This window comes from Oculina patagonica, chromosome 3 (assembly GCF_052425735.1).
Source record: "Oculina patagonica isolate OP01 chromosome 3, crgOcupat, whole genome shotgun sequence".
Lineage (NCBI taxonomy): Eukaryota > Metazoa > Cnidaria > Anthozoa > Scleractinia > Oculinidae > Oculina > Oculina patagonica.
The window spans coordinates 14,749,996-14,765,879 of record NC_135760.1 but is presented as its reverse complement, the minus strand read 5'-3'; the positions used below and the strand labels follow the sequence as shown (position 1 = coordinate 14,765,879).

Genomic DNA, 15,884 nt, shown 5'->3' with positions numbered 1-15,884 from the left:
CAACCTCGAGGCTTTGTAACCGCGCGATCGAAAGTCATAATGACAGCGCAGTTTCCTGTGATTCTGGGTGTCCTGTGGCACGATTTAGATTTTACCCGAGTTTGTGCTCTTTCAGTCTTTCAGGGCTCGAAATTCGCAAAATGCGAATGGTTTTTGGATTTTGCAAACCAAAAAATAACTCCAAAAGCATGAAACTGCGAGTAAAGAATTTACCATTTCGATTATGAATGAAAAACAGATAGGCTGTTTCCGGATTTTTTAATTTTTTTAATTTAAAATTTGTATAAGAAAGAAGAAAGAAATCGTCTGGGACCAGGGTAAAAAACAGGAGGAATTCCAGGTAAAGTTAATAGGGAGTTAAGATAGAGATAATTCCAGAAAAGATCGTGAGAAAGAGCCGATATCGACATTAGGGGGAAGTAAGTGATCTCGAGAACCATGCATGCACCAGCAATGGATCTGCGTACTTGGTATTGCTGCTTACTGAATGCTCAACAAAGTTTTGAATTTCGATTCGATTTTTAAACGGTTTTAAGCTAAACGGAAGTCAGGGGGTTTACCAGAAATGATTTTCTTAACCCAGCAAATAAATCTATTTGAGCCTTTCCCTTTCCCAAAAACTCTTTAGTGCTTCCGCAGAAGCTTCTTTGGCATTCGCAAACCGAATACTGGCAGGGGCGATTATTATACGGATAAAGCGTGAGGAAACTGGTGAGAGGAAAAGAGCAATCTCTTTTGCGGGGAACGATTGATTTGATTGGCTAGATCAAGTTCCCTTTGTTCAAATCTAGCCAGTCAAATCATGTGTACCCAGAGCCACCTTTTCCTCGTGCAAACGAGGGTAAGAGGGACTACAATTTTCTATACAAATACTTTCAGTTTTATTTCTGAGCAACGGAAAGTACACATGCGAAGGCAAAATCATCCACTAGTCAAGTACAGTCGAAGCTCTCTTAACGGACACTCTCGTAAGCGGGCAGCTCTACTTACGGCCGCCTTGTTGGAAACCCCGTTTTAACTCCCATACAAACTCTGTACTTTTACATTCTCGTAAGCGGACATTCCCGTAAGCGGCCGCGGACACTTTCAGAGATTTTCTATACTGTTTCTTTGTTTTTAAGCTCCCGTAAGCGGACAACCCAAAGAAAATCCTATTGACAACCTCTTCATCTTATTTTTGTCAATGAACTTCACATCGCCATTCGTCACAATGATTTTACAGTGATTACAGTACCATATTTCAGTGCCTGTTTTGTCGTCATCCACGTCCGTCCGGTTATTGTTAGCTGGGCAAGCTCCCTTAAGCGGCCATTTTTCCCCCACCCATCTAGTGGCCGCTTACGAGAACCTAAGCGGCCAGCTCCAGTTACGGACAATTTTTCCGCGTCCCGAGGGTGTCCGCTTACGAGAGCTTCGACTGTATACAAATTGTTTTCTATTACATGCAGCCTCACCTGCCTGCTTGGCAATATATTGCAGAAATTGGATTGTCAACTTTTTTTTTAATTTTCAAAAGGCAATATATTATGCATATTTTGTTGCTCCATTCCTCTAAAACACAACCTTTTCACTTCAGAGCGGGAGGGAAAAGCGCCCTGTGGACGAGGTTGCTCTAAAACAGCTTTTTGCTGTCGGCACAACAAGTAATCTACACACAAAGGAGCCCGTCATTGTTTTCCTAATTGCACCTTATTAATTGCAATTAAAGTGAATTAGCCGGAAAACATTCGCTAACGTAACTAACGTAATTAACACTCACTGACGTAAATCAAACCCTTAGACCATACCACAGTTGGTCACTTAACTCGCTAGAGTTTCGTCGTTGAAGATGAAAGCGCGACGAGAAACGCCATCCATTCTGGAGCTGTGCCACAAATTCAAAAACAAAAATGAAGAGTTGATGTTGAACCTAAATAATGGTTCAGAAGGGAGTCCATGTTACAGAAAAGTAACACGAACATGTATCAAAGTACACGAGGAGGAAGAACGAACAAGCGTTGTCCAAAGTGGCAAGAACCTGTCATGGCACTCGCGCCAATCTCGTCCAACTAAAGCCTATGAATCGGGAGCATCGCAGGGAATGAAGGAAGGGCGCTTTCGCTATGTTGAGAAGAGAAACGAGCCGCGATTTTCCAGTGTTAAAACTCCGGACCGGTCGGAGTTTTACGACAGCGATGGTACCGATACCGATAGTTCTTCGGACGAGGAGTACACTACTCAAGCAGGCCCGTTCCAGGCGCAAAATGGGTTTATGAAAACAAGTAATGTTCCAGCCGCCAGACTGTACAGACCAGGATACGATGTAATGAGCCAGCCAAAGAGAGATGAAAGACGAATGTACGGGACACAGGTGCCTCAAGAACAGAAAAACAATCGATATTCACAACGAGTAGTTGGTAAACATTGTCAAGGCTATTGTCAAAATCAAGCAAACACTCGCGGCTATCAAGCGCCGAATAAAGCGGACGGACAAAGCTGTCCGCGCTATCCGCATAACCATGCAGATTCTTTGGAATATTCACACAAACAAGCCAGCACTCCGGGCTATTCACAATACCAACATCAAAACAGAAAAGAAAAGCGAGTCAGCTATCAAAACACCACTGAGACGTACGTATACCTGCAACGAAATGAGGCAAGTTCGCGACAAGGGAGCCGAAACGAATGCGCCAAAAGAGAAACAAAGTTACCACCAATACAGCAATGTAACAACGGAGCTAGAAACCCAGAGGCGCTCCCTGCCCTTCCCCGCCAGTTAATAAGAAGTCGGGAAAGAAGTGAAAATCATCAAAATTGCAAAGCGTTACCAACTGGGCGCCGGACTGGCCGACAAGAGGTATGTGAACAAAGAAACCAGCTTGGACAAAGACGAACTGGGGTATGCCAAGTAACAGATGGCGCTCAAGACCAGCGAAGGTTTGTCCGAGTCCTCGGCAAACGTTTTTAGAACTAAAATCAGGACGAAAACTTAATACGCACTGTAAAAAATGTGGCTGCCTTGTTTTGTGCTTAGGGAAATGGTCAAAACTATTGTATTCAGACAGGACCCACCGGTCTGCAAAAAGACAGGTGGTCTCTTCATGTACCCCCCCCCCCCTCCCCACCTTAAAAGATGGTTTCTTGTTTAATTGTTTAGCCCCCACTCTATCAGGAGTAGAAACTAAGAAAAAGATTCAAATCTCCTTTTGCCATTTCTCTTGCAATGCAAGCTTCATGCACACCAAATATGACGGTCTCAACTTGAATTTTAAGGCCAATCAATTTTGTCCATTTGGCTAATCAGACAGGTGGTGTCTTGCTAAAGAGAAAATAAAGTCTATGTATGTATGTAAAGTCTATGTGTCTATGTATGTAAGCATAGCCCCCTACCCCTACACAAGGTGGGTCCTCGTCGAGTACACTTGTTATGACCACTTCCCTTAAATGCCCACCGTTTCAGCGTATAAATGTTTGCTTTAACATGTTCAGCTTAAGGATGGTTCTAACTCGATAGAAACGCTAATCAGATTGACATAATTGTGAGTTTTTGATCGATTTTGTCGGTTGCATCACTCTCGTGGTAAAGCTAAAGCTTCCTAAATTGGCCGCAGCTTCAAGGCGCGCACGATCAGATCACGTGCAAGGTCCGATACGCCTGCTCACAACTAAATGAAAACTAGTGAGTTTCTGTATGCTTTGCATACCCGGCGGTTTATGTAATTATTATAATATAAATTTGTGACCAAAAATTCGATTAAGTATATTATGTATATACCTAGCTATAAAAAGGTAAATTCTACGTTGAGCCTAGTGATCCATACGTATACAGGCCGGAGCTTATCCCGGTTTCTGTAGCATGAAGCGACTAGGAGTATTTCTACTCCCCCTGGATGAGATGCTAGTCCATCGCGGGCTTACCCCCAGCTTAAGTTCGCCGGTACCCATTTCTATACCTGGGTGGAGAGAAGCACTATGAGAGTAAAGTGTCTTGCCCAAGAACACAATACAATGACCCGAACCAGGGCTCGAACCCGGACCGCTCGATCTAGTTATAGCAAACCTTTTCAGTGTCAATTCGGAGCCCACAATTGCGCACCACTTCATATAATTCCGTAAGTTTTGGAGAATTTGGTGGTCACAAAGCCAAGGAAACACGTAGTCTAGCTTTTCATTTTTGCCTCTTCGGTTAGATGAGGATATTGCAATATGAAATGAGTTGCTTTTAATTATAAATCTGTTTTAACGTATTGCATGATTAACAGTAAACGAAAATTAAGGAGAGTTGAGAAGTCTATATTTTGGCATGAGTCGTTTATAGTTCAAATCTCTAACACTGTTACTCTTATCCTGTAATGTAAATATTTGTAATGTCTGCAGTAATTTCTTTATTTTAGCACGGCCGCTTTCTTGGAATCCAAGTCTATGTAAGTAAAAAGAATTTGTGTTGAAATAAAGAGATTTTATGGGAGTTGAGATTTTGTGTTGAAATCTGTCTGTCTGTCTGTCCGTCCGTCTGTCTCTTACTCTCTCTTAGGTACTCTCTTTTATACCATGCCATAGAAAATACAGCCAATCAGAAATGACAGGAAAGCCGTTGTATATTCGACGGTATTCAACCCAACTTTCCCATCGTGCGCTGCGATCTTATTCTCGATGAAATTTAGTAAGCGTATTTTCTATGGCATGGTATAAAATAGTTACACAACACTTTCTCGTGGTATACTATGGAATATCCCACTTGTCACTTGTATTTTCTTCGTATACACACTCGCCTAAAGGCTCGTGTGTATACCGAGAAAATACAAGTGACTCGTGGGATATTCCATAGTATACCACTCGAAAGCGTTCAAAACTAGTATGTACACTCTCTAGCTCGATCTTACTCTCTTATACTTTTACTCCCTTAGACTTCCCTACCTTCTGTACTCTGTTATTCCCTCTTTCTCTTTCAATTTGTCAGACCTGGCCGGCCGGTCCGGTGGTTTTGAATGTGAATTAGACAGTTTCCACGAGATTTTCCCACAAATCCACCACAACAGTGTATAATGTTTATGCATTGACTGATTTGACAGGACAAATCTCACTAACAACAGAATTCTGTTCTCCAATATACCGGCAACAGAAAACTGTATCTTCATAAGTGCTTAGATTTTATATATTTTTGCGGGGCGTTTTGGGAATAATCCCTCCATCAGTCATTTCCGAAACTTTTTGAAGAAGCATGCAGCTTTGTTGTGCCTATTATGATACCGCAACAAAAAGGGTTACACAGTACCCATTTATTATTTCATTATCATTGAGAAAAAGATCGAGAAACCTGGGAACCAGCATCCAGCCTCGCGCGCGCGCTGCGTCATAAACGCTTCTTATGATGTCAAATTTTCACTTTGCTCTTTTTCGCGGAACGAGCAAGCTGTGCGTTCATCGCGAGAGGAAAAAGGTTTTGTTGCGAACATGAAGTTGGTATATCTGCTTACGGCGCTGACATTTTTCTTGTTGTTATCATATCTTACGTATCCTGCTGAACGAGAAGGTAAGAGTTTTCGTGTTTTTAACCTTTAATCTCGTTTTTTAGTTTTTTCTCCCACTCGAAAATGTTAACCGGATGATCTTAAAAATGCATTTTTATCATCATGAAATATTTTCTCTTCTTAGCAAATCATGTAACTTTTATTCGATTATACCAAAAAAGAAGTTGAATCAGTCTGTTAAAACAAGTAGTTCTTCACCTTATTAAGGCCAGCAAATCTGACTAGCAAAAAATGATTGATTTTTCGGAAAACTAAACAACTACGGTTGCTATGGAAATCTTCATGGGTGTTGCGCGCGTGCGTTCTTTTCTTAATTCTTTGAAACGCGCGCGCTCTAACGGTTATTTTACTCCGTTACTTTTTGTTTTTGTTTTTATTTTGGCTTTTTAAACGGCCAAATCAAGTCGGCTAGTTTATTGTTTTAAACTGAAACGTCATACTAGTTTTCGATAGTTTTTGTGACAGTTATGAAATTATTTCCGCAGAAACTTTTAAAACTCAAGAAAAGCAAGACTTCTTTTTCAAAGACTTCACCCACGACACGACTGTCACAGGGAGCTGGGTTGATAAGGTGGGTAAATAAGAACTGGATAATTAAAGCTAAGCATGGCAAACAGTTTTAATAGTTTGTTTGTTTATTCAATCTTAGTCACTTTAATCAATTAAGTATTTAAAGTATATCAAATATTTTCCACTTTATCCTTTTGACAAAGGTAATCAATTCTTCAAAGGTTGATTAAAAGAGATCATCATAATTAGTCTGACAGTCGACAATAATTTACTAATGTTAGTTTTTCATGTTGTAGGATTATGTTGTTAAGATGGAAATCAATTCCATCAAACTCAACATGAAATTGGTGTTCGAGTTCACTGAGAACAAAAACTCAGCAGATGTCAACAGCACACCCAATGGTAACAGGACACCCAAATACGGCAAGGTATTTTAGTAGTTATCTTTGCGAAGTGAAGTTCATGATGCGTTAAAGCTTCTGTTTCCGTTGATATGTTCTTAGTTTACAATAAATTTTTAATGCTTTTAAGAGCTTCTAGAATAATATCAATCAATATTATCAATCTACCCATACTAGTTCTTCGTACGGGAATTTTCTCATTCTTCCGTTTTATAATTTATTGTCAGATCCACAAGGCAAAGAAATACATGTACGGTCGAAATGACAGTACATGTCCCGAGTACAAACCATTCATACCCAGGCTCCCTGACTTGATTTATCCGTTATCTTGGCGTCAAGACATGACCATAAAGGTCTCACGGCTGGCTGATAATCTCTGGAATGGAATTCAGTGTTTGACCGAGTGCATTTGGAGTTGCGTTACATGGATTGGCGAGGTGATGAGAAATGGCGTTACATGGATGGGCAGGTCGATTTGCAATGGCGTTACATGGATGGGAAAGTCGATTTGTAATGGCGTTACATGGATGGGCAGGTCGATTTGGAATTGCGTTATATGGGTGGGCCAGTTGATTCGCATTGGTGTTACATGGATGAGTGTGTCAATGTGGAATTGCGTGACGTGGATGGCCGAGACAATGTGGATTGGAATTTTATGGACTGGAGAACTGTTTATTCCTGCTTTCAACTATGTTGCTGATGCTGTTGTTAAGTTTTACGATGAATATCTCGACGGTAAGTTAAGAATCTATTTTTACCCGAATCAAACACTTACATTTTGGACGTTTAACTTTCAGACACTTTTTATCTCATTTTCGGTACTGACCAACTGGTCATAGAATTAACTAAAATATTACAATAACGGTTTAAAACTGTAGAAGAACTCAAAAGAAATACAGAAAAGTCAAAACGGGCTTGGTTGGGAAAAATTCGGGAAGATTAAAACGGATTGGGTAAACTTGAAGAACGTCGCCCCGGCGGTTTTTTCTTTGTCAAGTTTTTTCCTAATTTGTATGAAAGTACCATTTACAATGCTCGAAAATCATACTTGTTGTTATGTGGCCGTTATTTTGCCAAAATTAGACTTTTGCTCTGCCAATTTGAAGTTTGGAGCTATTAATTGACGAAAACAAATAGAATTATCTAACCCCCCTTTAAGTCGATATTAGACGAAGGGAAATGAGTTTGGTCAACAAAAGCAAAGAATTTTATCTTTTTTCGAAACAACATAGCGAGTCGGCCTGCAAAACTAGAAGAATTTTAAAACAAGTCTCCCTTCATTACACCTCATTCTGGTTTTCTTCCGCGGTTTCCATTGCCTCATTATATCTACCGTTTTATTCCAACAGACTTTGTGAGTCGTATTCAAGCGTACATTGTTGTCTTAATCTGGAAGGATGTCCTTTACACGATTCTCACCGTTTTTGCTATGAATTTTACCCTCTATGTCGTTTACCTGTTGATTAAATGCACCGTCAACTTCGTCCGTAGAAAATGGTGAGTTATATTAATTCATGTTCCAAGATTCTACTTTGTTATCGATAGAGTGACGTCATAGATTTTTCCATCATCGCTCTTCGCAGACCTTTAAAAAAATCATAGACCTCGAACCAGTGGCGGATCTAGGGGAGGGGCCCCACCTTATTTTTAGAACAAATAGATACCCGAAGGTCGGAGAAAAATTATTTTCGAGAGCGCCCGCCATCCCCCCTTAGTCTAGGGTCTGGATGAACTCACCCCCCCTCCCCTCCCCCTCCCCTTTATCTAAAGGTCTGGATCCGCCACTTCGAATGACACTGCAAATGATCATTACTCGTGCAACGATAATGATTTGATTTGCACTGAGTATAACAAGGAACAAACCATTTGTCTAAGTAAAAACGTGCAACCACTGCTAAGAATGAGAGTGTTCATAATTACCACTCTGGGCTTGGTTTTGATTTCTGATTGGTTATTAAAATCTAGCGTGCCTGCTACCACTGCCCGGGCCAGGCCGTGGGTCAAGTCATCCTCGTTCCCAGGGACTTCCCTTTGACCAGCGGTCAAATTTGCTCAGTAAGGAACAAAGGTTCCCAACATGGGGTCAATTCAAGTCCGAAAATGTCGCTCCGATTGGTTAGAACAGGTTGACTGTGTGAGTTTTTTCAGGGAGTGATTTAGTTTGGAAAATTAAACACCACAATAAAGACTTTAATTTATACTACTCGAAAACCATATCGTTAAATTAATATTTACAGCTTTCATTAAAAGTGAACCTATTTTAGTGAAGTAATTTAGCCGCGTTGATACAACTAACTTATTTACTGTTTTTGTTTTTGCAGGCAAGCTCGCAAAGACAGAATAGCTGCTGCCAACTTGCCTCCTGCTCCAATTAAGCCAATTTGGCGACCAAAGCCGAAGAAAAAACGAAGAAAAAATAAAAATGACTGGTAGATATTTGAACTGTTCGTATTTCTCGTTTGAAAATAAACCTTTCTGTCATCAATAATCATTTAATGTGTTTATTAACCGGTCTGTTAAACAAACTGGAAGTCTGTGATTTTGTTTTTATTAAAGTTGGTTGTATTTTTTATCGTTTGGTCGCATTTTTGTTAATACGAATTTTTTCAGCTTTCTAACAGTTTAGAAAAACTCACTGGTCCATTTTAGAACTACTACATTTAACTCTCCTCCCCCCCGCCGGGGGAAGGGTAAAATTGTTCTGACGTACAAAAGACAGTCAAACCCTATAAAGGGTGCGGGGAAGAGTGAGTTCGGGGACTAAGTCAAACCCAAAAGCGGCCAGTTTGCGAAGTCCTGAAACTATTGTCAGTGTAATTCTGTAAATAAATCCCTTATTCATCACCTGAATCTAAAGTAGAGGTTGAGGACTTTTTAACACATTCAAACACACATTTATTACACGGTCTTGACATAATTCCTTTGTCACTAATTAAGTGACGTTTTTTGCACATCAGATGCTAATTTAGGCGCTCCCAAGGGCGTCTTGTTAATGGGCGTGTTAACGCCCATTAAAATGATCAAGATAATGCATTTATATAGCGCATTTTTCATATGTATATGTTCAAATATGCTGTATACCGACATACTGTATTTTTACAACACACAAAGGCTAGACTACAACACCAGGAGCATCGTGCCCTACTCTTTGCGAATAGAGTGTGGGTTCTTTAACGTCCCCTGCTATAAAACTGAGGATACAGAAGAAGGGACCTACGGTTTATCGTCCTTTTCCGAGAAGACTGGAACATCTAACCATTTGCAGATGAAATTACAAAGGCAGCACGTTTTCCTCAGTTATTTACAGACCCTGAGTGTTGTTCCAGTCCGGGGTTCGAACCTTCGACCTCAAGCACGGCAGTCCAGCGCTCTATTCACTGAGGTACCCAGGAGGCGTTCAACTCAACATACTTTCAAATTGAAGGAAACCTCCAAATAATAGTTTCCTGAGAAAGGAAATCATCAATGACGTAAAAAACAAGCCGAAAATATGCGAGGATTGTCACGCCTAATAAAGATTAAGACGAATTACGTACAACAAACTTGGAAAAAAAAATGGGCCAATTTTTTCAAGGTGCACCGTCTGTAATGAAGCTGCTTTAAATTCCAATTACTCTGCTAATGACTTCAGCTTGTTAACGGATTAATTTTGAGATGTTTACAATGTAAAGGCTTTCGAGTTGACGATATATGCGAATCAGAGTAAAGAACAAAAATTGGATCAAAATTCATGAAATATTCTTGGCTACGTTAATGACAGGAGTATAATATGATCAGAAATGTGTTTCAGATTTGAGTTTCAATGCCAGGGCCAGTACTGTAGGTCACGTGAGGTAGATTCCTCTAGCATCTAACCTAAAAAGACGAGCAACATCGCAACATCGTAAATGTCTGCCAGTGTTGTTACTTATTGGGGGTCCTTATTTTCGCGGGGTCGTGATTTCGCGATTTAGTATAATACTCGTGTTAAAAGGAGCTAACGAAAAGTTTTTTAATGCTGACAAACAAGCCGGGCCTGAATTGGCGCTAGAGATTATAATTTTACAGCAACAGTTAGCTGATCATATCGAAAGAACCAACAACAACTACACGGAGACGTCGACATTGTCGTTTGCATAACTTGTTATAATTCACGCGTACGATAGCCTAGTGTTTCTTCTTTTTTGTATGATGTTACAGTAAATAAATTGGTTTGATAGGTAGTGAATTAAATTTTGCGTTGTTTATTTCCGCGACAACTTTTTTGGCTTTGTGCAACTGCGAAAATCTGTGTCACGGCTTAGTTAAGTTTATTTTATAAAGTTTTGCCAAATACTCACTATGAGACTTAATGTTTACAAATTAAAGAAATAACTTCTATTTATTACAACCAAATGTGTCTCCCGAGCGTTATAATTTATAGTTACAAGCCGAGCAAACGAGATTAACTTTGAAAACTGTTCAGCCCAACAGTTATTTCTTCACTGTTTTAAGCGGTTATTTTATAAATATTTCACCGAATTTGATGGCCATTTCCCATGCATGCCTAAATTTGGCTAAAATTTGGCTAAAATCTGTGACACAGTTCCTTAAGTCCCGCGAAAAGGAAGTATCAATAAGATGTTTCACGATAAATCCGGCAATATTGGCGAATAGAGGTCTTGCTAATTTTTTTAGCCTGCGAATACAGCCATTTTTAGCTGCCGTCCCGTGGCGTCGACAACTTCGCGGTGGTCCAGGTGGTCTTTCGCAGCGCACCGAGAATTTGACCCCAAAACACTGCAAACAGTGACCGTGGATGTAAATGACAATGTTAATTAGCAAAGTAAACATATAGATGCTTTTAGCTATTTGTATACTTTGCAAATGGATTGATTGTGTTAAACGGTAAACAGCAGATCACAGCAGGAAGAAATGTTAAATATGCAAGTCGGAAAATGTAAACCTTTTATGACGGAAAAGGTATAATTTACTTTAGGCGTCCTTTAGTAAACAAAAAACGTTGTTGGTAAAAATGTATTGTGCTAAAGGTAGGTAAAGAAAACTTTTTTATGCAGTTTATTTGGTTAATTTGACGTAAGAACCTCTAATGTTGTATTTCTGCCGTACACCCCACCCATTTAATGCACTGCTTTTGTACATATTATATAATTAATTTTGTCAGATGCCAAACTCTTTTTTTTTAACAAAATGACAACCGCACGAGTTCACGGTTTAAACTCTCTTGAAGTTGACACCTCGGAAACGTATAATGAAACAAAAAAAGTCACTTTCGAATTTCCACGTGTTGAACTCTTTTGAACAGCAACGTTTTGTAAGGGGATTTGTAGGGGGGGGGGGGTGCGGGGTGGGGGAGGAAAGGGGTTCCTCAACCCAGTTTGCACTTTCAATGTTTTTCTCATACAAAATGTAGCGGTCCATTCAAATTAAAGTATTCAGTACCGAACTCAGTGAATTAAAAATCATTTTTTTAGCGTTAAGGTAAAGCAAAACGCCTTTTTAATTAAGTTCGGAATTGGAAAAAGACTGTCCGCAGCAGCCAATATTTTAAATACATCTTAGGGACGGACCATTATTTTCTTGGAGGGGGGGGGGGGGATGAAAAATTTTCCTCTGCAAACTTTTTTTTTTAGTTTATGCACCTCTGCAAACATTTTTTTTCGAAATTCTTACTATTTTGTGTTATACATATCGTGCTTGCAAACAATTTATTTTGTCTTTCCAGGCCCAGCTGCAAACAATTTTTTTCAATATTTTTCATCCCTCCCCTCCAAAAATATAATGGTCCGTCCCTTAGTTTGCTTTTTGCTGGGTGGAATAAGGAAGTTCTACCAGCTAAAACCCCCTTTGAACTCAAAATACAAGATTATAACCTTAATGCCCCGTGTTGATAGCATCACCATGTACAAATAAAGATAATCAATCATTTTCTTAGCCTCCTTCGCCGACGTTCTTTAGGCTCGTCACGTGTTTCTGCCCCACCAAACAACGTCTGCCAAGGAGGCTATCCTTTTCTGTGGTCTGAATTTGTTAAGTACGCATGAATGAAATTTAAACAATGCATATTTGTTTTTTAAACTAATCTTATTTTCAATTGTTTTAGGTTGTTAATTGACACATTCTTGAAACAATGTTTTATTTTGTAGCTTTGTGGCGATATGTTAACTTTCCATTTTTACAGAAGTGATAACAGTCTGTCTTACACGCTAAACTGAGCTGTTAAGAAAGTGAAAATAAAATAATTAGTGTTTTGAGCATAAAACCAACGTTTTTGTTTCTTGAAGCGTGTTTCCTTTTGACTCGTTTAGTTATTGTTCTCGACTTAAATCATTAACACAAGCCTCTTTTGTTTTGCGTTGAAATAGCCTCTAGCCAACTATTGCTTTTGTATCACCACGTATAAGATTAATCCATCTTTTGAACAAAACGAAAATTGCAACAAACTTAGTTTAGTATATTTGAGCTGAAAAACTTTGTTTTGCATACGTAAACTATAAAATTTCTTTTTAGTTAGGAAAGCCATAAGAATTATTACCTTTTTGTCTGGGGTAACAGAATCCTGTTCGAGTTCAGTGGGGGACACAAAAATACACTACATCGCTACGTTAAAATAATCATGCTATTAAAGCAAAATACCACAAATTCATTACTCAATTATATGCAAATGAGAGGCTCGCCAGAATTTCCTGCTACTGAGATATTTCTTGTTTTTTCACGGCCTGGTGAGTCTGATATAATTAATTGACAGGAAAATGTTAAGTTTTTTCATTTCCCTCCTCAAAAAAGCAAGGATTTGTGAGTTTGTATGATTTGTTATGATTGAATTTTGCTAAGTAACTTGTCCCATTTGAAACGATTCATGTGTGAAGCTGTCAGTTACATGCTGTGACGTCACCGGAAGGCTGGGCCGAGTTCTTTTACCAAAATCGTCTCCAAAATGGATGACTCACGGCGCTTGTCCCGCGACGTAACGTAATGGAAGGCATATTTTGGATTGTATCTTTGGCTAGATCGAATGTTATACACAGCAAGAAATACCTTAAAGCTTCTGCCTTGCTCCCCAGTGAGCTAGATGGCTGAAGCCTCAAACTACGTCAAATCGCAGGTTTGTGAAACTCGTAATTCTGTACATATTTCTTGTCGGTCTCCCGAGTAGCGAAGTTTAACGGATCATTACAGCTAAATTGTACCAAGTTTTTTCTAAGTCTTTGCACATGTCTTGTCAACAACTCCTACGCTTTCAACTCCGTAACAACTGGTGAAAAGTTAGCCTGGGTTTTGTCGTCAGCAATGCCCATGTTGTGGAAATTTAACAGCTCTGAAATTTCATACGCAACTACAAGTTATTGGTACAGCGGGAATTTATAATGCACCACAATCAGGAAAGTGGTGTGATATTGGTACGATCGTTTTGCAGGTCGCTAAATTGCAGGCCATTTTTATCCTTAATGTACCTCCTATGTTCTATGGTAAATGTTTGATAGTAGATTCGAGTGTTTTTTGAAGTAGGCGGTCTTAATTTTACTTTATTTACGTTTGATGGTTTCTTTCAGACGCAACCCACAACAAACGAAGCCCGCTCGGTGTTTTTGGAGAAAGCTAGATTAGCTGGGGAGGCTTGCTCGAGGGGACAGTTTGATCGTGCTGTTGAGTTGTATACAGATGCGATAAATCTTGATCCGCAAAATCATGTACTGTATGGAAACAGATCGGCCGCGCTCATTCGAACACGACAGTTCGAACGAGCGCTGGAAGATGGCAGATACGCTGTGCAGCTACAACCAAACTGGTCAAAGGTAGGGAGTTAGTAAGGAAATAGAATTAGCAAGATGTCTGAACAATCTTATCAGACCATTATAAGATTAAACTCAAGCTACTAAGGAACCTAGGACATTCAAAGATTGCATGAACAGGTTAGCTTTGTCAAGAACGATTTGCATAGTTCGAATGTTTGTTAGCTTTGCCTTCGACCTGCCGAATTTACAACCGATTGTGGCGTTTTCAATAGCCGTGAGCAAACAATCAAAAATGGTAATAATTTCAGCTTTTACGTGAAAAGCAAAACCAAATACACTTTGAAATAGAATCGCTTTTACAGATGTTTTCAAGTTTGCTTGTTTTTACCTCGAAGAGATGAGTATATGTTTGTACTTTTACGATCGGTAATTCTTACGATCAAGTTTTCCTCTCGACGAAATATACACTTATCTTGCACGGTTTTGTAACATTTTGCAGTATTTTGTTATAGCATGCCCGTTCGTGTTATTTCATCTGATTTTTTCAAGTATTAAAAACAACCTTCTTTCAGCGGCCTTTGCACGATAATCTTAGGAAGATGTAAACAGAAATTGTAACACGCGATGCGACCACTGTTTAAAGTTTGTTCTTCTATCGATCAATTAATCGGTGCTTCGGAAATCAAACATGCTAAATTATCCAACAAAGGTCGTGAAATATTTCTTGAATTTTCAGTGTTAATAAGATTACGGTTCCATTCGTGATCAACGAAGAATTAGATCGCTCTCAAAAAATGTGTCGTTGGTAAACATTCATTTCCGTTGTTGCATTTTCTACACAGTAAATGTTTATGCGGGAAATTGTTCTCCATTAGGCCGCCCCCATGTGGCATTTATTGTTGAACGAATCGAAAGCTACTCCGACTTTTTGCGGATTTGACATTACCTTTTGTAAGTTTAATTGAAGTTTCGTGAGTGAAAGAAATTGGATCAGAACCTGATAACCTACCTGTCTTGTAGCTTGTTTGTAAGTTACTTTACGCAAATATTTGATGAAGAGCTCTTGTTGAGAACATATTTCCAGCTTTTGTCCAGTAACTGTGCAACTTGCATGTATGATAACCTGATAAAAAACCAAGTGAGCAGCTAGAAAGAGCTAAAAACTGTGCATGTAAAAATGATTACCGTAGATTATTATTTAATAACCATCCAAAAATTATGTTACAGTCATTGAAATGAACAAGGATGTCAGTTTCAATCACCATTCATTAACCATGCAAAAATACATGTTGAGCAAAATAAAACCCTTGGCTAATGATAGCTATTTCCTTGACTAGCAAGGTGGGTTTTCTAAACTTAAGAGTGGGTTATCAAAATATTTTTTTGCATTTTAAAATAATATTGGTGAAATCTGTTACAGAGTGCAATTAACTGATATTGCCCTCCTACTTCAAAATTTTTACATATGAGCAATTTTCAGGTGAATGTCCTTTTTTTTATTTTGCTAGGTTTGAGAACTCTCTGGTCTCGGAGAGATCAATCCATTTTAAAATTATTCTGTGAATAACCACGGGATATCTTAAGCAAGAGGGATGTTTGTAAGAAAAATATAAACACAGCGAAAATCATATCTTAGCAACCATTTTGCTTCTTATAAATCTTTCAGCATTGGATCTATGTCACACGACTGCAACAGTAAAGCTTATCTCAAGCTTGTTTTAACTCCATTTTCCAATGCATAAGTGAGT

General features: G+C 39.1%; 2 protein-coding genes across 2 annotated transcripts in view; both read left to right on the top strand.

Moving 5' to 3' along the window:
* Window positions 1-5,383: 5,383 nt before the first annotated feature.
* Window positions 5,384-9,209, top strand: LOC144645664 (uncharacterized). The gene is made up of 6 exons (XM_078505218.1): window positions 5,384-5,512; window positions 5,996-6,081; window positions 6,317-6,448; window positions 6,649-7,156; window positions 7,771-7,918; window positions 8,743-9,209. The coding sequence occupies exons 1-6, from the start codon at window positions 5,434-5,436 to the stop codon at window positions 8,852-8,854; spliced, it is 1,065 nt and encodes a 354-aa protein (XP_078361344.1). The 5' UTR covers window positions 5,384-5,433; the 3' UTR covers window positions 8,855-9,209.
* A 4,117-nt stretch (window positions 9,210-13,326) lies between these two features.
* Window positions 13,327-15,884, top strand: part of LOC144646832 (uncharacterized) — a 41,905-nt gene continuing 39,347 nt past the window's right edge. Inside the window, 2 exon segments of the mRNA XM_078506524.1 lie at window positions 13,327-13,505; window positions 13,954-14,196. Of these exon segments, the coding sequence (XP_078362650.1) occupies window positions 13,473-13,505; window positions 13,954-14,196 (276 nt within the window). The 5' untranslated portion in view covers window positions 13,327-13,472.